Source organism: Salmo salar, chromosome 02, assembly GCF_965601325.2.
Source record: "Salmo salar chromosome 02, fSalSal1, whole genome shotgun sequence".
Lineage (NCBI taxonomy): Eukaryota > Metazoa > Chordata > Actinopteri > Salmoniformes > Salmonidae > Salmo > Salmo salar.
Window position 1 is genome coordinate 19,453,238 of NC_138292.1, and position 21,130 is coordinate 19,474,367.

General features: G+C 47.5%; 4 protein-coding genes across 6 annotated transcripts in view; all 4 read left to right on the top strand.

Annotated features, from left to right (window-relative positions):
- Window positions 1-1,101, top strand: part of LOC123733553 (protein ENTREP3-like) — a 101,826-nt gene extending 100,725 nt beyond the window's left edge. The window contains exons 10-12 of the mRNA XM_082968610.1: window positions 72-412; window positions 860-928; window positions 1,088-1,101. Of these exons, the coding sequence (XP_082824736.1) occupies window positions 72-412; window positions 860-928; window positions 1,088-1,101 (424 nt within the window). The remainder of the gene's footprint in view (window positions 1-71; window positions 413-859; window positions 929-1,087) is intronic.
- Window positions 75-4,272, top strand: LOC123728170 (uncharacterized). Its single transcript, XM_082960519.1, has 4 exons — window positions 75-412; window positions 860-1,202; window positions 1,342-1,488; window positions 1,593-4,272. Exons 2-4 carry the CDS (start codon window positions 1,113-1,115, stop codon window positions 1,842-1,844), a joined length of 489 nt encoding a protein of 162 aa, XP_082816645.1. The 5' UTR covers window positions 75-412; window positions 860-1,112; the 3' UTR covers window positions 1,845-4,272.
- Window positions 4,273-4,580: 308 nt separating this feature from the next.
- fpps (Farnesyl pyrophosphate synthetase) lies at window positions 4,581-9,207 on the top strand. Of its 3 annotated transcripts, NM_001140378.1 has the most exon segments (11): window positions 4,782-4,842; window positions 5,533-5,688; window positions 5,872-6,012; window positions 6,127-6,207; window positions 6,416-6,538; window positions 6,631-6,719; window positions 6,878-6,950; window positions 7,050-7,127; window positions 7,335-7,469; window positions 7,636-8,890; window positions 8,964-9,207. In NM_001140378.1, coding segments are annotated over 10 exon segments (1,080 nt in total). In that variant the 5' UTR covers window positions 4,782-4,839; the 3' UTR covers window positions 7,837-8,890; window positions 8,964-9,207.
- Window positions 9,208-9,506: 299 nt separating this feature from the next.
- LOC106605797 (uncharacterized) overlaps window positions 9,507-21,130 on the top strand; it is a 29,288-nt gene continuing 17,664 nt past the window's right edge. Inside the window, 3 exon segments of the mRNA XM_082960521.1 lie at window positions 9,507-9,760; window positions 11,459-13,686; window positions 13,688-15,104. Coding sequence (XP_082816647.1) covers window positions 11,569-13,686; window positions 13,688-15,104 — 3,535 coding nt within the window. The 5' untranslated portion in view covers window positions 9,507-9,760; window positions 11,459-11,568.

Consider the following 21,130-nt stretch of genomic DNA (forward strand, 5'->3'; position numbering starts at 1 on the left):
ACAGTTCACAGCCACTTTCTTACAGCTCCTTCTCAAAAGAGAACAACCCTCCCCCTCCCCCCTCTTTGCAGGTCTCCAGTGTTGAGGCGACAGGCTATGTTGGCCAGTAGTTGTTCCCAGTTGGAGCTGCTAGAGGGCGCCACCTCTCACCAGCGCTCCTCTATCCTAGAGAAACGAGTCGGGCCTTGCACCCCTTTACGACGCGGTTCCACCTCTGCCTCTGCAGCTCCTGCCACTTCCTCATCCTCAGCTGTCAATCAGCAGGGTGGTCAGGGCAATGGGGTGCCCCTCCCCCTACAGCCGTTATACCTGCGTCGTCAGGGTGGAAGGAGCGAGAGGAGGGATAGTGGCGGGCTTCTGACCCTAGTGAGGTCACACAGCGAGCCTGGCCTCAGCTCTTCTGCTGATACAGGTGGGTACACACACACAACACACATGTACAGACATCCAGTGTTAGTGATTTACAACTCACACTATGAACACACTATATAACACACTATGCAAGAAAGACGAGGTGATAGTTTGCATTTCATATCTATATCATACCTCCCTCTCTCCCTCTCCCTCACTCTCTCCTCTTTCACTCCCTCTCTCCTCTCTCTCTCTCCCTCCCTCTCTCCTCTATCTCTCCCTCCCTCTCCCTCCATCTCTCCCCTCCCTCTCTCCTCTCTCCCTTCCTTTCTCCTCCCTCCCTTTCTCCTCTCTCCCTTCCTCTCTCTCCCTCCTTCTCTCCTCCCTTTCTCAACTCTCCCACCCTCTCTCCCTTCTCCCAACTCCTTCTCTTCTCTCCCCTCCCTCTCTCCTCTCCCTCTCTCCTCTCTCCCTCCCTCTCTGCTCTCTCCCTCCCTCTCTGCTCTAGTTGACTTCAGTGGTGGCTCAGTGGGCAGTAAAGGAGTGAGGGAGGGCTCTCAGACCTCTACAGACACAGGTGAGAAGTTAAAGGTTAGCGGTTAGAGAAGGCAGTATTGACCACCCTTGGGTTAGACACTACAGATTATAGTTTCTGTCTGTCTTCCCCAGGTCCGTCCTCTGAGGCATGCCTGCTGCCCCGCTCCTCTCTGGTGCCCCCCTCAGCCCTCCTCCCCAGGAAAGGCAGTGTGAAGGCAGCCACCATGGGGCGCACCTTGCCCCTCTCCAAAGGCCCCGCCAACTCTCCCTTGCACCTGCCCAAAGAATGCAACCGCTCTCTTGGGGACCTCAAGGTGTGTAATGGCTGAAAAAGACTAATAACAGCAGCCATAAACTCTGCAAAGATACTTATATCTAGAAATTGACATATTGTATGTAGAAAGATTATGCCAGGTCCTCATTTCTCATCCTCTCTCCTTTTCTTCCTGTCAGGTGACGAGGGGGTTGGTGGCTCGCTTCCTGCAGCGCTCCAAACGGAACCTGGCGTCCGCCGCAGAGCATTCTGGGAACACGGGACAAGGTCAGAAAAGGAGAGGCGGGGTGGAGGGCAACGGGACAGGCCATCTCCCTTTAGAGCAGGTAACACACACTGACACATATACACACATACAGTAAATACACACATACTCACACACACATACAGACGCACACACTCACACTAGTGTCTGTCTGTCTGTCTCCAGGTGTTACGTAACTCCTGGGGGGCCAGCCAGGGATCCCACCCCCCACACCCTCATCACCGTGGTCACCACCACTCCCATAGCGACAGCCGCCACAACCGCCGTCATAGCAACCAAACCCCTGTGACGGAGGGGATCCACTTGCGCAGCTGCGGCGACTTAAGCTCCTCCTCCTCTGCGTCGCTATGGCGATTACTGACAGCCAACCCCCCTCACGGGTCATCAGGGGCGCTGTACACAGAGTCAGCCCTGTGAGAGGGGGAGGAGGGAGGAAAGATGGGAGGGGAGGGGGAGGAAAAGGAGAGGAGGCAGAAAGTGTACACACACAGAGGAGAGTGGAGGCATGGTATGGTCTAATGAAGAAGAGATACAAAGGGAGGAGGAGAGGCGAAGGATGGTAGGATGAGTTAGACATGGGAGAGGAAGGATGAAGGAACAGGCTACTGACATATCCTGATGGGCGGTGGAGGGAGTCAGCACTATGAGGAGGGAACGACTGGACCTTTGCTACAGCCTTGTTCCAATACTTTCAACATGCATCCTTCCTCTTTCCCCTTGGAGCCCTCCTCTGCACCTGTGCCTGGCCTTCCTTTCCTGAACTTTGACCTCTCGACTAACCTCCTATCTTCAACCTCCACCTAGCCATACTGAACACAACTCTATCTGTCCTCTCCAACTCTCTGGGATCTCTCTCTAACTTCAAGACTAGAGAGGATGGAGAGAAGGAGTAGGATAATTAAGTTTCTCCTAGACTCTGAGCTATGGTCAGTTTAGTGTTTCCCCTCCTAATGGTTAAGGTTAGGATCAGTGGAGCATAAGCTGATCCTAGATCTGTGTCTAAGGTAAACACTTTTCTGGAGCTGTGAACATCACTCTCACACGAACCGCATACACTCATTAAACTGCTCACTCTTTTTCAAAACTCAAATGTACGTTCATTAATCCAGCTCTTCATCCGGAGCGAAACTCATTTTAAGTGTTCACGGAACTCACCTTTTTGTCTTCCACTCGTGAAATGGTTAACCTTCCTTTTCTCCTGATGACACTGTAAAATGTACAGAAAATGTATACTCGTTTTGCCCACTGACAGTGAAAGTTTAATGGCCTGCTAGTGTCGCCGTATGTTTACAATCTTACATCGTTATTATTTTAGTCATTTTTTTTTGTGGTTCATTTTCTTGAGGTAAAATCAACATGTAATCCTCAACACCCCTTACCTAGTCCATCTCCAAACTGCCTTCAGAAGAAAGGTGCCTCAAACTCAAAACTCACATACCATCTACCCCAAACTCAAAACTAACTCTATTACAGCCTTCCCTGTAGCTCAGTTGGTAGAGCATGGTGTTTGCAACACCAGGGTTGTGGGTTCGATTCCCACGGGGGGCCAGCATAGAAGAAAAAAATGTATGAAATGTATGCATTCACTACTGTAAGTCACTCTGGATAAGAGCGTCTGCTAAATGACTAAAATGTAAATGTAATAACACTGGTCTAAGACATCATACTCCCAAACTCGGCGTTTCCTCTCTCTGAGATGACCGTGGACATAGCGATTTGATTTGTTTGTTATGCTACAACCCCCCATAATGTACTCCAAATGAACAGGAGCCTTGGTCAAATACTACAACTTCCCTCCCTGTGTATCAAATCCTACAAAATAACTAACCTCCCCCTAAGAATGACTTTAGCTGCATGTTTTGGCAATGCTTCTTACTTTTCTCCCTCTCTCTCTCTCTCTTGCACCAAAACCTAGTTGCTCTGAGCCTTTGGAAATGTGTTAATGTATAGTGAAGGGGATGGATCAATGTTGTGCTGTTGAACCCAGAGCCGTAGATATACTGAGATCTAACTAACTATCATCCACGAACTCTGTGATGTGTATGGCTCTGGCTGAACGGTTATGTATGATAAATTGCACCTCAGTATGATTCCAAAAGCACTAAAGAGATTCTTGCAATAAATGTACAGATAAGTTTGTATAGATGTTGGGGATCAGATATTCAGGATGGTAGTTCCAGCAAGACTTAGTGGGAACTATGAGAATCTGCATATTATAGTCTGATACTGGAGGTTGGACGACACAAAGTGTGCAGTATTCTTAGAGGACATACTGTCTGCATTGGACTAGAAAGCTAGCTAACCTCAACCCAGTCGGACAAGAGTTATACACGGAATGGCGATATTGTGAAGACTTAAGTTTTGAATATACACACAATTATGTATCTAACTGATTTAAACACAACACACAGATACACATATGCACACACACACGCGCGCACACACACACACACACACACACACACACACACACACACACACACACACACACACACACACACACACACACACACACACACACACACACACACACACACACACACACACACACACACACACACACACACACACACACACACACACACACACACACACAGACAGCAGACAGACACACAACCACACACACACACTCAAACACACAGAAGCACTGAGCTGTGTTAAAAATGTTGCTATAATTTCTACCTCCTATTTTGCACATTGTATAATTGTATGGCTTGAAGTGATAGAGCCTAACTGAATAAACATATTATTCTCTTCAAATATGATATGTAAATGTTCTAATGCAAGAACTTTTAATGCAAGTCATGTATTTCAACATATTGAATAAATTATCCACAACATGAAAGTGTTCATGTGTCTAATGCGTTCAAAATGTGTAGCTAGTCGAAACATTTTATAGAAATGCGCTATTCCATTTTATTCTGTTCTTATGAACCACAGATTTAATGTTGCATATTATATATTGTTTCATGTATTAGACTATTAGCAAAGAAACCTCTAACTCATGCTAAGCAATTGATTGGGTTAATGTACATATTTTGAGGGCAGTTCCTTTCACCACAAAACTCTCTGAACATCAGACATGTCCCCCCATCTAAACTCCTCCTCTTCCGGATTTCTATTGGTTAGTCAGCCCGAAAGCCCATCCTGGTTCGATGGCGTTATCGAATCAAAAGGCTCGATGTCATATGAAGCCTTGTGGTCCCACGGCCCTGCCATCACTCGCGAAGGCTGTCGGGACGTTTAGTTCCTAAGCTAAGCGGTAAAATTAACGCCATTGTGGTGAAAAACTACAATATACCGAATTACTAAATTCTGCGTGCGTCGTACTCTCCCATTTGACAGGTAAAGAAACACCAGTGAAGAGGGATTTGCCAAACAGACTGTCACTACGAGCAAGGACAAGATAATCATGGTAAGAAGGACAGCAGATATCAACCTAGTGTGAAATTGCTTATCTAGTTATCTATTTATGAAAGGGATCTAACTTTCAGGCTTGATATCGCTCTGTGTCGTGAATGTCTAGCCAGACAAGTTTACTATCTGGAGACTAAGCTCTGTCTACAGTAGCTAGGTAACGTTAGGTAGCTAGTCGTATTCTAGCCAAGGTAACTTGCTATTTTTACTCATGTTAGTGGGTCATCTCTATTATTAGACTTTGTTTATCTGGGTCTTTCGAGATAGTGAACACAGACTGTTAGCTATAGTTTCACCTCAAATTCGTCACATTACTGCAGAGAACAGACTGTTGAAGCTACTGCTGACAGCACCGCTGGGATGTTGCTAGCTGTCATTTACTGTAGTTGTGCAGTTTGCTGTAAAGATGTTCACCCTTTCTGCTTGTGTGTGTAATGAGCTTACAGTTTTAGTTAGTTAGCTACATTGGTATAACCAACTAACTTAGTACTGTTAGCTAACAAACTGAGAGTTGTTGTCGTTGACACTGTGAACTATGTTTCTGTGTAAGCATTTTTTTTTTGGGGGGGGGGGGGGATAAGCACAAACCAGACCTTGTATTAACATGTGATGCTTTGGAAACTAATGCTGTTGTTTTCTATCTCCTTCTTGCCTTTCCCTCACAATCTGAAATGTCCTCTGCTCTCAGGGTGACAGTAGTTGCAGCAACGGGACCCACCACTCGGGGGCAGTGCAGTCAGACCCACAGCTGTTTGAAGCCCAGTTTGAGGAGCTGGTGACTGAGCTCACAGAGCAGGACCTCACAGACTCTGTCCTCACTGACGCTCTCAACAGACTCCGAGAGGTAGGGTGTGTTGTGTTTGGGTGTGTAGGGGTTGTGAGACCACTATAGGAAGTTAAAAAAAAGTATTTCTCCTTCAGATCTATGAGAAGTGTCTAGGGGTAGTTGCTAGTTTGATTTGAGAAATTGAGATGTGCAAAGATGCCATACAACTCATCTCTATTTCTCTGTCTCTCTTTCTCTTAGGTGTTGCATTACAACACTCCTGGAGGAAAAAGAAACAGAGGTCTGTCTGTGATTGGCTCTTTGAGGGAGCTTGTTCCTCCCACTGAGCTGACCCAGGATGCTGTGCGAAGGGCCCTGCTAGTTGGCTGGTGCATTGAGCTGGTGAGAGACACACACTCAGTTATTGCATCAATTAGCACTTTGCTGAGGTACCACAGTGAAGTGACTAACGCTGACTTTTTATTTCTCTCTCTCTCTCTCCTCTCTCTCTCTCAGCTCCAGGCGTTCTTCCTGGTAGCTGATGACATCATGGATGCTTCAGTGACTCGGCGAGGTCAGCCCTGCTGGTACAAGAGGGTGAGACTGACTAATGTTATCGCTCACACAAGAATTGTAGTCTAATCTAAAAGCATTGTTATGGTCAGCCAACTGGTTTACCCAAAACTAACTGTAAGCTTACATCAACTTCCATATTGCATCACCTGCCAACAACACCATGTGTCCCTGTTAACGTAGTAGGGTTTGAAGGGTTTGCTCAGTCAGTAACATGGCTGTTGTTTCTCAGGAGAGAGTGGGTCTGGATGCCATCAATGATTCCTTCCTCCTGGAGGGATCCATCTACAGACTACTGCGCAGACACTGCAGGGCACAGCCCTACTATGTACACCTATTGGAGCTCTTCACTGAGGTACACACACACACACACACACACACACACACACACACAGCTGACTCTTGTGCTGTAGCTGACTATTGTTTCTCTGTCCCTGTGTGTTTCAGACGTCCTTCCAGACAGAGCTGGGCCAGGCACTGGACCTGATGACCGCTCCTCCTGGTCAAATAGACCTCAACCGCTTCACCATGGAGAGGTTTGTAAGAGAGAGAGAGGGGGGATATAGAGATGGAGGGGTATATGGAGATTTAAGGTACAGGTGATTGGGTGTTGTTGACAGAATGAGTGTATGGCTGTTGGGGTTTGGAAGGGTATAATCTTTATTCTTTCTCCCTCCCTCTCCCTGTGTGTCAGATATAAGGCCATAGTAAAGTACAAGACTGCCTTCTACTCCTTCTACCTCCCTGTGGCAGCAGCCATGTACATGGTGAGTGTTTAGTGTTGTAATGTCTGGTCAGTCTCATTATACAAGGTGCAGAAACTGTAACTTATAGAAATGGAGTATCTCTTTCTGAATAATTCCCAGGCGGGCATCGACAGTGAAGAGGAACACAACAACGCCAAGCACATCTTACTGGAGATGGGAGAGTTCTTCCAGATACAGGTGAGACCACAGTAATTCTATGAGACTGACACACACACACACACACACACACACACACACACACACACACACACACACACACACACACACACACACACACACACACACACACACACACACACACACACACACACACACACACACACACACACACACACACAAACAATGTCATAACAGCATTGTTTTACAATGCTTCTCTGTTGCCAGGATGACTACCTGGATTGCTATGGCGACCCGGCGGTGACGGGGAAGATTGGAACAGACATCCAGGACAACAAATGCGGCTGGCTGGTGGTGACCGCTCTAGGGGTCATGACCCCGGAACAAAGGGCAGAGCTGGAGGTGAGAGGTCAACCATGAACAGTTGACCATAAACACATCAAACCATGATGGATGGAGGATTGAATGCATTTATTAACTTCTTTACATAGCTCAATACAGTAAACTGCTCTGACTAGACTATCTCTGGTGAGGAATAATTCACTTTTATTTTATTTTCCTCTTCCAGTCATGTTATGGTCGGCATGACAGTGTGAGTGTGGAGAAGGTGAAAGCACTGTACAACACCCTACAGATGCCCACCCTGTACCACCAATACGAAGGCGACAGCTATCAGCGCTTACAGAAACTCATCGCGCGTCACGCCCAAAACCTTCCACACGCAGTTTTCCTCAACTTCGCCAAGAAAATCTACAAGAGAAACAAGTGAAGACTATGATGAGGGGACTGTTTTTATTTAGTGTGTGTTGCACTGTAGCTGGACTGAGGAGGGCTAGTTGGTGTGGCTGCTTCCATTTCGGTCCCCTGCTCCTACCCCTTCAGTGAACACCATGGGGTTAAGGGCTAGGGCAGGACTCTCCAACCCTGGTCCTGGAGAGCTTCCATCCTGTAGGTTTTCGCTCCAACCCTAATCTAACGCACCTGATTGTAATAAGAGTGGAAACCTACAGGAGGGTAGCTCTCCAGGAACAGGGTTGGAGAGCCCTGGGTTAGGTTAAGGGTCTAGGGACCTAAATAGAACAAGGCTTTAGTTTGGACTGTGAGTGATCCTGGTTGCGATTTGGCCAGTCAGTCTTAAACCTGGTCTTCAAGGACCCCTGTGTGCCCACTTTCTTTTCTCCATAATATGATTTTCAATTATGTACAGAATAACTGATTACTCAAACTGGGAATATCATGTCATCAAAAAAGTATGTCTGTCTCTGTATCAATCTCTTTATTTATTGATGATGACGTGAGTATGACATCATGTCACTGTTAGGAGCTGTCTGCTCTAGAATCCTGTGGATTTGATGATGACGGCAGGGAGTGACATTATTGGTTGATGATCACATCAATCAGGATGGCAACCTTGGGCCCTGTTTAGCAGAGTGCTCTGGTCTCTACCGGCCGAGTGCTCTGGTCTCTACCGGCCCGAGTGCTCTGGTCTCTACCGGCCCGAGTGCTCTGGTCTCTACCGGCCCGAGTGCTCTGGTCTCTACCGGCCCGAGTGCTCTGGTCTCTACCGGCCCGAGTGCTCTGGTCTCTACCGGCCCGAGTGCTCTGGTCTCTACCGGCCCGAGTGCTCTGGTCTCTACCGGCCCGAGTGCTCTGGTCTCTACCGGCCCGAGTGCTCTGGTCTCTACCGGCCCGAGTGCGTCTGGTCTCTACCGGCCCGAGTGCGTCTGGTCTCTACCGGCCCGAGTGCTCTGGTCTCTACCGGCCCGAGTGCTCTGGTCTCTACCGGCCCGAGTGCTCTGGTCTCTACCGGCCCGAGTGCTCTGGTCTCTACCGGCCCGAGTGCGTCTGGTCTCTACCGGCCCGAGTGCGTCTGGTCTCTACCGGCCGAGTGCTCTGGTCTCTACCGGCCGAGTGCTCTGGTCTCTACCGGCCCGAGTGGTTTAGTAGAGTGCAGTCTATAGAGCAGGAGCTTCCTGAAAGGAACAATCCTACTGTCTCTCACACCATGTTCTGTCTTTGTATTTTGTTTTCTCTATCTCCCTCTGTGTAATCATCTCTTTCTGTCTAATTACTACTGTACATCTACCTGCTGCTGACAATATGGCATCTTATTGCTTTTAATAAAGAAATGTGACCAACATGGGTTTGGTATTCAGAACTTTAGTGGAAAACAATATAAAGTACAGCGAGCTCTAACACTGTATGGCTTTCCATCATGATTCATAAAGACAATGAGTGTGTTTTTCACGGTTCCTGTGTTTAATAGGGAAACAGTATAGCCCTGTCTTGCTCATCAGTGTGAACAGACTACTATACAGCATGTGCTTTTACCACTGAGAATGAAAGAGAATTATAAAGATGGAGGGAGTATGATGGCGGATAAAAGAGAATACGGTAGAAGATTCCGTAGTGATTGTCTTCTTCTTGGAGGGAGGAAGGGAAGGCTGGGGGATGGAAGGAGCTGACATGAACAGAGAGGGAGATTGATTGGTGAGGCAGAAGAGGGGTGTGTTCCCGGCGGAGGAGCTAGAGAAATAGGCGGATGACGAAAGATAAGGTGGTCGCGAGAGGAGCGAGATCTCGCTTTAACCCTTAGAGAGGCTGTCCGTTGGTCGGACGGGGTTGCGTGCGCTCGCATCCGTTTACCGAGAACGGGCTCCAGCATCTCCATCTTCTCCTCAACCGAGCCGATGGTGAGTCAAATATCTCACAATCATATGATTATAGGTGTTGTTGACCAAATGCTCTCTATGTACCGAGATCTAGGCTATATGTTTTGCTATGCTTTCAACCCCTGCCCACATCCCCAGATCCAGATAACCAATTTGAATAGCCGTTGTCTTGATTTATAGCTTACGGTTGTTTACTAGAATGACAGACATAGGCATGTTATAGTTCATTTAATAACAATTGCGATACATTTTGTCATTAGTAGCGGGTGGTGGCTGTGTCAGGACGATGCGGCTTGAGGTACCCCCTCCTCCTCCTCTCCCCTCCCCTCCCCTCTTCCTCTCCCTCCCCCTCTCCTCTCCCCTCCTCCTCTCCCTCCCCCTCTCCACGGTCTCCATCCGCCACTTCAGGTCGGTAAATCCGATGGTAAATACCGAAAATCCAGCAGATGATGTGCTCTGCGGTTACGGGGCGTTATTCTAACGGTTCTGAACAGGGCGACGTGTCCCAGGCCCGATCTAAGCGCTGTTCAGGTTCTGATTTATATGGGCCTACCTTCTTCTCCCGGTTTGATGTGAAGGGCACGGTGCTGCTGCTGTGGAGGAATATGAGCAGTGTGTTTAGCCTGGGCAGTGGATGGCTTTTAAAAGACAGCCTGCACCTTAGTCATTGCGCAATTGAGGATTTTCTGCTCTAAATCATTTGATCTTGTTTACTAAAGATGTTTGTACTAGGCTATATATTGGGGGCAGCAGGTAGCCTAGTGGTTAGAGCGTAGGGCCAGTAACCAGATCGAATCCCCGAGCTGACAAGGTAAAAATCTGTCGTTCTGCCCCTGAACAAGTTAACCGACTGTTCCTAGGCCGTCATTGTAAATAATAATTTGTTCTTAACTGACGTGCCTAGTTAAAATAAATGTCAACAAAAAATACATGACTTTTACCCATCGAATACATTCAAGGGTCTAGAAAGATTTATTAAATAGATACAACTTGCATCAACGGTTTTATGTTAGAGGCAATATAAGCGACCTAGTTCCTGAAACACTTGGCAAGAACACATTTGGCAAAGCAAATACAGTAGGAAGATCAATGACTGAGAGGTTGACGGTGTGATATTTGGTTGCTTCCTGTGTAAATAATTTCCGTCAACATTTATTTTAACGCAAATAAGCTTAGAATTGAGATAGTTCATTTTGATTTCTCACGATTCAATTTACATGGCCTATACTTCACCTATTTGTCAGAGAGCGAGTGAGAGTTACAGTACATCCTTTCTCAAGGGTTTAACATCATCACTCCATCAAGCTGAATCTCAGAGTAGACTGGGATGCTGAAGGATGACAATAATCCTTCATTAGTTCCCAACTGTTTTCATGGAGATCTCCTCTCTTATCACTGACATTGAATTTAGGTGTGTGTGTGTGTGTGTGTGTGTGTACACGTGTCTGTCTGTTTATATAGAGAGAGAGAGGGAGGGAGGAGAGGAGAGATGGATTTAATTTTCATCTAACTAGTCCCAGCACTGATGAGGTAATTATACAGCAGAAAAGCCCAATAGATATATGGAACAAACCAGGGGATGATTTAACTTCTAAGATTTCTTATGAACAAGAACAAGCTGCTCCCTTGTGCAGTTAGAGGAACATGGAAGCACAGACTCCTCTCATCTCTATTATCTGCTGTGCCTCTATTGACTGCAAGTCTCTTTTGATGTTGCAGGATCTTTGGAGTCAAGCCAAGATGTGACCGTCATGTTTTAGATAGAAAACAGAACCCCTGTTTCTATAGAAACAGAAATAATTGACAATTAGAAAACTATTATTCCTAAAATGCACTCCTCTAGCCGAACCTTCGCTCCGCCCTCGAGGCCTCGTCGCATCGACACGAGCAGGCGGACCACCACCGCAGCGGAACCAAAGACACACGGTCCTGTTTCCCAGAGGGAAGACAAAAACATGAACACCATTTCCTCTCCTCGGCGCTCCACCAAAGCGACCCCCGAGTCTTCCAGGACCAGGGTGGGGGTCCAGCCTCGTGCCCCCAGATTGGGCTTACAGAGAAACACAGCTCCCCTCTCTACGACCAAACCCAAACCCAAAAGTGTCCGTGCAGCAGCAGCTGTGTCCAAACGCGCCCCTCCTCCTCCTCCTCTTCCTCTTCTTCCTCATCTGGACCCCAACTGTAATGAACCCAGCCTGCCTTGTCTGTGCTGCGACGGCCATTCCCCCCAGGACAATAACAGTCTGTTCAACCACAACCACAACAACAACAATACCATCTCCATCAGACAGCAGCTGAAGCTTCAGCCCCCTCCACCACCTCCCCTGCTACCCCAGAGACAGGAGGGGACAGGGGGCAAGACCAAGACACAGGCCAGCCCCTCTCAGACCAGGCCCCAGCCTCAGGTCCTGGCCCCGGCCTGCCCCCCTAATGGCCTGGAACTGGAGAAAGGAATAAAAGATGAGGAGAATGCAGATGTTAACAAGAACACAGATGTGGTCATAGATAACAAGAAAGAAACAGAGGAAGAGATGGATAACAAGAAAGAAATGGAGGAAGAGATGGATAACAAGAAAGAAACGGAGGAAGAGATGGATAACAAGAAAGAAACAGAGGAGGAAGAGATGGATAACAAGAAAGAAACAGAGGAAGAGATGGATAACAAGAAAGAAATGGAGGAAGAGATGGATAACAAGAAAGAAACGGAGGAAGAGATGGATAACAAGAAAGAAACAGAGGAGGAAGAGATGGATAACAAGAAAGAAATGGAGGAAGAGATGGATAACAAGAAAGAAACAGAGGAGGAAGAGATGGATAACAAGAAAGAAACGGAGGAGGAAGAAGAAAACAGTGTTGATGATGATGATGATGATGATGATGATGATGATGATGACACATTGGTCCCATCGTGCTGTGACTTCCCTCCCTCTCTCCTGGATCTCTCCCTGACCTCCTCCACCTCCTCATCCTCCACTTCCATCAGCTCCTGCTCCGATCTGGAGTCAGACTGCGCCGATCTCTCCATCTCTCTCTCGTCCTCTGGCCACAAGGGGAACGCTGATCTGTTAATCTCTCAGGACCACACTCTCATTCACGTTCCTGAACGCTACCCAGCCTCCCGTTCACCCCCAGTCCTGCTCCTCAACCCCAAACCCCCCTCTGTCTCTCGTTGCCCTTCCTCCCCCCCACACGCCTGCTCCCCAGACGAGGGCTACCCCTCCGCCCCCGCCTCCCCCTCCTCCTCTGACTACCTGGGGGTCAAAGGTCAGACAGGCTTAGGGTCAGAGGTCGCCAAACTAGGCCTCCTGGACTTCCTGGAGTCAGTGGGAGACTTTGGAAAGATGGAGCGCTTTAGCCAGGTGATTCAGGTGGCTCGCTGGGACCTGGAGGGGGATCCTCAGGGGGATCTACTGAGGGATCGACTGGATCACCTGGACCGACTGGAGAGTGTCAACAGGCAGGTGAAGCTGGCCCACATCGCCAGGCTCCATGAGAAGGGACTGGATCTAGGTGATCTGGGCAAGGAGGATCTCTCTGATGTTCTGGATGAGATGGGGAACGTGGATATGTCTTGGAAGCTGTATAAGGGCCGGGGAGGGTCGTTGGGAGATTCCCAGGAGTTCTCTGATGCTGGAGTGGATCTGACAGCACCTTCAGACTGTGACGAGCCCCTGGTCTCACAATCAGAGACCTCTTCGCCCATAGAGCCCCCACCGAGACCCCCCAAACCCCCTGCCCGCTATGCCAGCGTGAACTCTGAACTCCACACCTACATCAACATCAGCCGTGACATCACCCCCTCCGTCTCTGTCTGCACCTCTCCATCCTCATCCCCCACTTTCTACACCTTCAGGTGTGAGAAGGCCCTCCCTCCTTCCCCACGCTCCGTCCACCCTCCTCTTCTCTGTCAGCCCATCCCTTACTTTACTCTCTACAAATCTTCCCCTCTCCCATTCTCCCTCCCCTCCTCCACTCCCCCCATCCCCCCCCCCTCGGAGGAAGCACCTAGCCCGTAAGGAGGCTCAGCGTCTCGCCACCCTCCAAGCAGGATGCGGGAAGACCCCCCTGTCCCTCCCCCCTCCCACCTCTCGCCCTCCTCCTCTCCCCCCTGCTCCCACCATTTCCATCTCCAACTCCGCCACCCCCCCTGCCATCCCTCCCCCTCCCTCTTTCCATGCGTTGGATGATGAGATCCGTAAGCTACTGGTGCTAGCAGGACTGACCCAGGCTGAGCTCCTGAAACTCAGCCCAGAGCTGGGGGTTTGTGTGGGGGGACTGGAGGAGGAGGGAGCGGGGGAGACCCACCACACCTCCAGGCCTGGACAGACACAAGATAGAGGGATGAGGAGAAAAGAGGAGAGGGCTAAGGAGCAGTATGATATAGATGGGTTGGCTGTGGATGGATGGAGAGATGGAGGAGGGAGGTCAGGGGTGGAGAGGGATAGAGAGACTGATATATTTGGAGGAGTAAAGGAGGATGAGGGAGAGAAAGAGGAGAGCAGAGATGTGTTTAGAACCACGTCTTTCACTGACATGGCGAGAAGGAGGAAGAGAAACAGTGGGTTTGGGGCTAACGTTAGCCTAGCATCTGACCCCTACTACAGCACTGGCAATACCAACACCTCTAACAATGTTAACTTTGAGACTTTCAAATATTCCCCTGTGCTCTCGGAAATCCCTCCCGCTCCTCCCCCGCGTCCCTTACCCCCTGTCCCCCCTACCCTGCCCCCCCTCAAGGTTTGCACCCTTCTCGCCAACTCTTTACGCCCAGAGCGATTTGATTGGCTCATGGCTTTCTCCCCCGATGGTGAAACCCTGAACCCGCCCTTGGAAGTTAGAAAATCCAATGAGGAAACCCTGAAGAAATCTACTTCCGGGTCAACGTCGTCATCTGGGTCAACGTCAGGGTCGGGTTCAAAAGTGATGACCTTCAAGGAACTGCGTAACCGTAGCAAACACAGCTCCCCGGCCTACCAACTAATAACTGAACCGGATCCTGATCCCACAGTCATAACCCCTGACCCTGACTTCCTCTACAACCTCAAGTGGAGGAGGGAAAAGACGGACAGCGACGGAATCCAATGGGAGTACACCTCCCAGGCCCAGGCCACCTTCCTGCAACCACCTCCCCTCACCTCATTGGCTGCTTTTAGGGAAATGTTCCAGAAAGCAGAGGATGCGATTGGACAACCCGAGTTATGTCCCTCGCAGCAGATTGGGTGCTCAGCCAGTGAAGGGAACCTGTGGAGGATGGATGGACAGAGAAAAGAGGAGGGAGAAAAGAGGAAAGAAGAGGTAGAGGAAGAAGAGGTGGAGGTGAGAGGAACAGCTGATGGAGGAAGAACCTGGGAGTCAAGAACTACAGGTGAGTTAGATGATGATGATGACTATAGGCCTAGTTGTTGACTTTGAGGTGCTGATTTGGGGTGAAAATGTGGAGGTAGTAACAAACTACAGTATTCACTGTAGCCACCTTCCATCTAATATTATGTACACAACACCACATCTGAAACTGTGTCCTCTCTTGGGAATAAAAACTAAACCAGCAGAGAGAAGGGTGACAAAAACACGGGAGAATCCCCCGCATTCCAGAGTAGAGGGAAAGAGAAATAAGGGGGAACAAGATAGAGATACATACATAGATGGGTGCAGTGCAATGTAGTTTCTATCTAGGATGGACAGATAGATGAAGGAGATGGAAAGGATTAGATGGGCTGCACTCATTCTTTTTCAGGGATGGACAGGTAAGTGTATGGGGCAGAGTGGGAGAGGGAGACAGAGAGGGAGGAAGAGATGGTGGAATCTCTTCAGTGCTTCCTGTGGGCCTGGTGTGATGTCATCACTGCCTTATTAAATTATTCATCCAATCTGCAGCCTGGGGGGAAGCAATGGAGTACCCACAGCTATCTCTCCCTCTCTCCATCTCCGTCTATGTCAGCCCCTCTCTCTCTCTCCATCTCCCTCTAGCTCACCCTCTCTCTCTCTCTCTCTCTCTCTCTCTCTCTCTCTCTCTCTCTCTCTCTCTCCCCATCTCTCTCTCCCCCATCTCTCTCTCTCTCTCTCTCCCCATCTCTCTCTCCCCATCTCCTCTCTCTCTCTCCATCTCCCTCTAGCTCACTCTCTCTCTCTCTCTCTCTCTCTCTCTCTCTCTCTCTCTCTCTCTCTCTCTCTCTCCCCCATCTCTCTCTCCCTCTCCCCATCTCTCTCTCCCCCATCTCTCTCTCTCTCTCCCCATCTCCTTCTCTCTCTCCCCATCTCCTCTCTATCTCCCTCTAGCTCACCCTCTCTCTCTCTCTCTCTCTCTCTCTCTTCCCCTCTCCCCATCTCCCTCTCTCTCTCTCTCTCTCTCTCTCTCTCTCCCCATCTCCCTCTAGCTCTCTCTCTCTGTATATCTCTCTTCCTCTTTCTATCTCTTTTCCTCTTTCTGTCTCATTCCTCCTCCCTCATTCTCTTTCTATCCTTTTCACTGTTTATACACTGTACCCCGTTCTCTCGGTCTCCCCTTCCCTCTATTATGCCTTCTCTCTCTCCACTATCTGGTGAGTCATCGGTTCATGTTTTGTTGCCTACCTCCTCCTGTCTCTCTTCTGTCCTTGACCTCTCACTCACTCCTTTCTCCTCTATCTTCCATCTTTCTTTTTTCCAGACTGTTCTCCCCATCCCAGAGTGGCTGAGATTCAGCTCAAATCTGATTACTCATACTATAGGCTACCTTTAGAGTGGTTCTTAGTAGAGGTCGACCGATTGTGATTTTTTTAATACCGATACCGATTATCGGAGGACCAAAAAACCCCGCTGCCGATTAATCGCCCTATTTATATATATATATATATATATATATAGAGAGAGAGAGGCTGACATAGACGGAGATGGAGAGAGAGAGAGAGAGAGAGAGATAATGACAATTACAACAATACTGAACAATAATAATAATGAACAATGAACGCTTTTATTTTAACTTAATATACTACATTAATAAAATCAATTTAGTCTGAAATAAATAATGAAACATGTTCAATTTGGTTTAAATAATGCAAAAACAAAGTTTGGAGAAGGAAGTGCAATATGTGCCATGTAAAAAAGCTAATGTTTAAGTTCCTTGCTCAGAACATGAGAACATATGAAAGTTGGTGGTTCCTTTTAACATGAGTCTTCAATATTCCCAGGTAAGAAGTTTTAGGTTGTAGTTATTATAGGACTATTTCTCTCTATACCATTTGTATTTCATATACCTTTGACTATTGGATGTTCTAATAGGTACTTTAGTACTGCCAGCCTAATCTCTGGAGTTGATAGGCTTGAAGTCATAAACAGCGCAATGCTAGAAGCACAGCTAAGAGCTGCTGGCAAACGCAGTAAAGTGCTGTTTGAATGAATGCTTACAAGCCTGCTGCTGCCTACCACCGCTCAGTCAGACTGCTCTATCAAATCATAGACTTAATTATAATACACTGCTAAAAAAAATAAAGGGAACACTTAAACAACACAATGTAACTCCAAGTCAATCACACTTCTGTGAAATCAAACTGTCCACTTAGGAAGCAACACTGATTGACAATAAATTTCACATACTATTGTGCAAATGGAATAGACAACAGGTGGAAATTATAGGCAATTAGCAAGACACCCCCAATAAAGGAGTGGTTCTGCAGGTGGTGACCACAGACCACTTCTCAGTTCCTATGCTTCCTGGCTGACGTTTTGGTCACTTTTGAATGCTGGCGGTGCTTTCACTCTAGTGGTAGCATGAGACCGAGTCTACAACCCACACAAGTGGCTCAGGTAGTGCAGCTCATCCAGGATGGCACATCAATGCGAGCTGTAGCAAGAAGGTTTGCTGTGTCTGTCAGCGTAGTGTCCAGAGCATGGAGGCGCTACCAGGAGACAGGCCAGTACATCAGGAGACATGGAGGAGGCCGTAGGAGGGCAACAACCCAGCAGGAGGAGCACTGCCAGAGCCCTGCAAAATGACCTCCAGCAGGCCACAAATGTGCATGTGTCTGCTCAAACGGTCAGAAACAGACTCCATGAGGGTGGTATGAGGGCCCGACGTCCATAGGTGGGGGTTGTGCTTACAGCCCAACACCGTGCAGGACGTTTGGCATTTGCCAGAGAACACCAAGATTGGCAAATTCCCCACTGGCGCCCTGTGCTCTTCACAGATGAAAGCAGGTTCACACTGAGCACGTGACAGAGTCTGGAGACGCCTTGGAGAACGTTCTGCTGCCTGCAACATCCTCCAGCATGACCGGTTTGGCGGTGGGTCAGTCATGGTGTGGGGTGGCATTTCTTTGGGGGGCCGCACAGCCCTCCATGTGCTCGCCAGAGGTAGCCTGACTGCCATTAGGTACCGGGATGAGATCCTCAGACCCCTTGTGAGACCATATGCTGGTGTGGTTGGCCCTGGGTTCCTCCTAATGCAAGACAATGCTAGACCTCATGTGGCTGGAGTGTGTCAGCAGTTCCTGCAAGAGGAAGGCATTGATGCTATGGACCGCCCGTTCCCCAGACCTGAATCCAATTGAACACATCTGGGACATCATGTCTCGCTCCATCCACCAACGCCACGTTGCACCACAGACTGTCCAGGAGTTGGCGGATGCTTTAGTCCAGGTCTGGGAGGAGATTCCTCAGGAGACCATCCGCCACCTCATCAGGAGCATGCCCAGGCGATGTAGGGAGGTCATACAGGCACGTGGAGGCCACACACACTACTGAGCCTCATTTTGACTTGTTTTAAGGACATTACATCAAAGTTGGATCAGCCTGTAGTGTGGTTTTCCACTTTAATTTTGAGTGTGACTCCAAATCCAGACCTCTATGGGTTGATAAATTGGATTTCCATTGATTATTTTTGTGTGATTTTTGTTGTCAGCACATTCAACTATGTAAAGAAAAAAGTATTTAATAAGATTATTTCATTCATTCAGATCTAGGATGTGTTATTTTAGTGTTCCCTTTATTTTTTTGAGCAGTGTATAATAACACACAGAAATACGAGCCTTTGGTCATTAATATGGTCAAATCCGGAAACTATCATTTCGAAAACAAAACGTTTATTCTTTCATTGAAATACGAAACCGGTCCGTATTTTTATCTAACTGGTGGCATCCCTAAGTCTAAATATTGCTGTTACATTGCACAACCTTCAATGTTATGTCATAATTACGTAAAATTCTGGAAAATTAGTTCGCAATGAGCCTTTCGGCCCAAACTGTTGCATATACCCTGACTGCGTGCAATTAACGCAAGAGAAGTTACACAATTTCCCTAGTTTAATATTGCCTGCTAACCTGGATTTCTTTTAACTAAATATGCAGGTTTAAAAAAATATACTTCTGTGTATTGATTTTAAGAAAGGCATTGATGTTTATGGTTAGGTACAGTCGTGCAACGATTGTGCTTTTTTCGCAAATGCACTTTTGTTAAATCATCCCCCGTTTGGCGAAGTCGGCTGTCTTTGTTAGGAAGAAATGGTCTTCACGCAGTTAGCAACGAGCCAGGCGGCCCAAACTGCTGCATATACCCTGACTCTGTTGCACAGAACGCAAGAGAAGTGACACAATTTCCCTAGTTAAAAGAAATTCATGTTAGCAGGCAATATTAACTAAATATGCAGGTTTAAAAATATATACTTGTGTATTGATTTTAAGAAAGGCGTTGATGTTTATGGTTTGGTACACATTGGTGCAACGACAGTGCTTTTTTTGCCAACGCGCTTGTTAAATCACCGTTTGGCGAAGTAGGCTGTGATTCAATGATAAATTAACAGGCACCGCATCGGTTATATGCAACGCAGGACAAGCTAGATAAACTAGTAATATCATCAACCATGTGTAGTTAACTAGTGATTATGTTAAGATTGATTGTTTTTTATAAGATAAGTTTAATGCTAGCTAGCACCTTACCTTGGCTCCTTGCTGCACTCGCATAACAGGTAGTCAGTCTGCCACGCAGTCTCCTCGTGGAGTGCAATGTAATCGGCCATGATCGGTGTTAAAAAATGCAGATTACTGATTATTATGTAATCTTGAAATCGGCCCTAATTAATCGGCCATTCCGATTAATCGGTCGACCTCTAGTTCTTAGTTCCATAGGCTGAAGGGCTGAATACCTCTATTCATCTGTATTTCAATTACACAGCTTTATTGTTTTGAGAACAATTTACATTAAGTAATTTCATTGTGTGATTATTGTCTGAAATATATATTTTTGTAATCAAAGTCACAATGTACATTTCAGGAGAAATGCTGAATGTGTGTGTGTGCGTGTGAATGTGTGTGTAGTGTGCTTCCCTCTGTGTGTATGTAAAAGCCAAGTTGTATGGTATTTGTCAACGTGGAAGGAGTTATGTATGGGCAGCTCGTCACAGCAGTAGGATAAACTTATCCTAGGTTATGTAGGGCCAACTTCTACCCACAGACTGTAAACAAATAATACAATCCAGACCAGACTATTTGTCACGTGTGCGTGTACAGCTTTAAGAACCAAAGAGGAGGGGCTCCATCTACCAACCAATGGCAGAGACTTATTTCACAGTAGCGCAAAAAAAAACAGGAAGTGTAATGTGTGGCTGCATCTGAGAGAGAGCCAGATCAACTCAAGGCTAAACCAAGGTATGGTAGTTAACACGCTCTGTGGAGCCTCTATCTCTCTGTCACGGTGATATTAAATGAGACAATGTATTTCTGTGCAGAATGGACTTCTGGTCAGCATAGGCTATTATCCAATCATCTCCAAGGAGACAGAGAGATAGACAGTGCGCAGCCAGGCAGGAACAGAACTCTCCATAGCCTGACTCAGCGTAACCAACGGTACTCTTCTCTGCTAGAGAGAGGGAAAGAAAGAGAGAGAGAGAGAGAGAGAGAAGGTGAAGATGGAGGACAGCATACCACTACTGTACAGAGAGAGAGAGGACAGCATACCACTACTGTACAGAGAGAGAGAGAACAGCATACCACTACTGTACAGAGAGAGAGAGAACAGCATACCACTACTTTACAGAGAGAGAGAACAGCATACCACTACTTTACAGAGAGAGAGAACAGCATACCACTACTGTACAGAGAGAGAGAGAACAGCATACCACTACTGTACAGAGAGAGAGAGAACAGCATACCACTACTGTACAGAGAGAGAGAACAGCATACCACTACTGTACAGAGAGAGAGGACAGCATACCACTACTGTACAGAGAGAGATGACAGCATACCACTACTGTACAGAGAGAGAGAGAACAGCATACCACTACTGTACAGAGAGAGAGGACAGCATACCACTACTGTACAGAGAGAGAGAGAGAACAGCATACCACTACTGTACAGAGAGAGAGGACAGCATACCACTACTGTACAGAGAGAGAGAGAGAGAACAGCATACCACTACTGTACA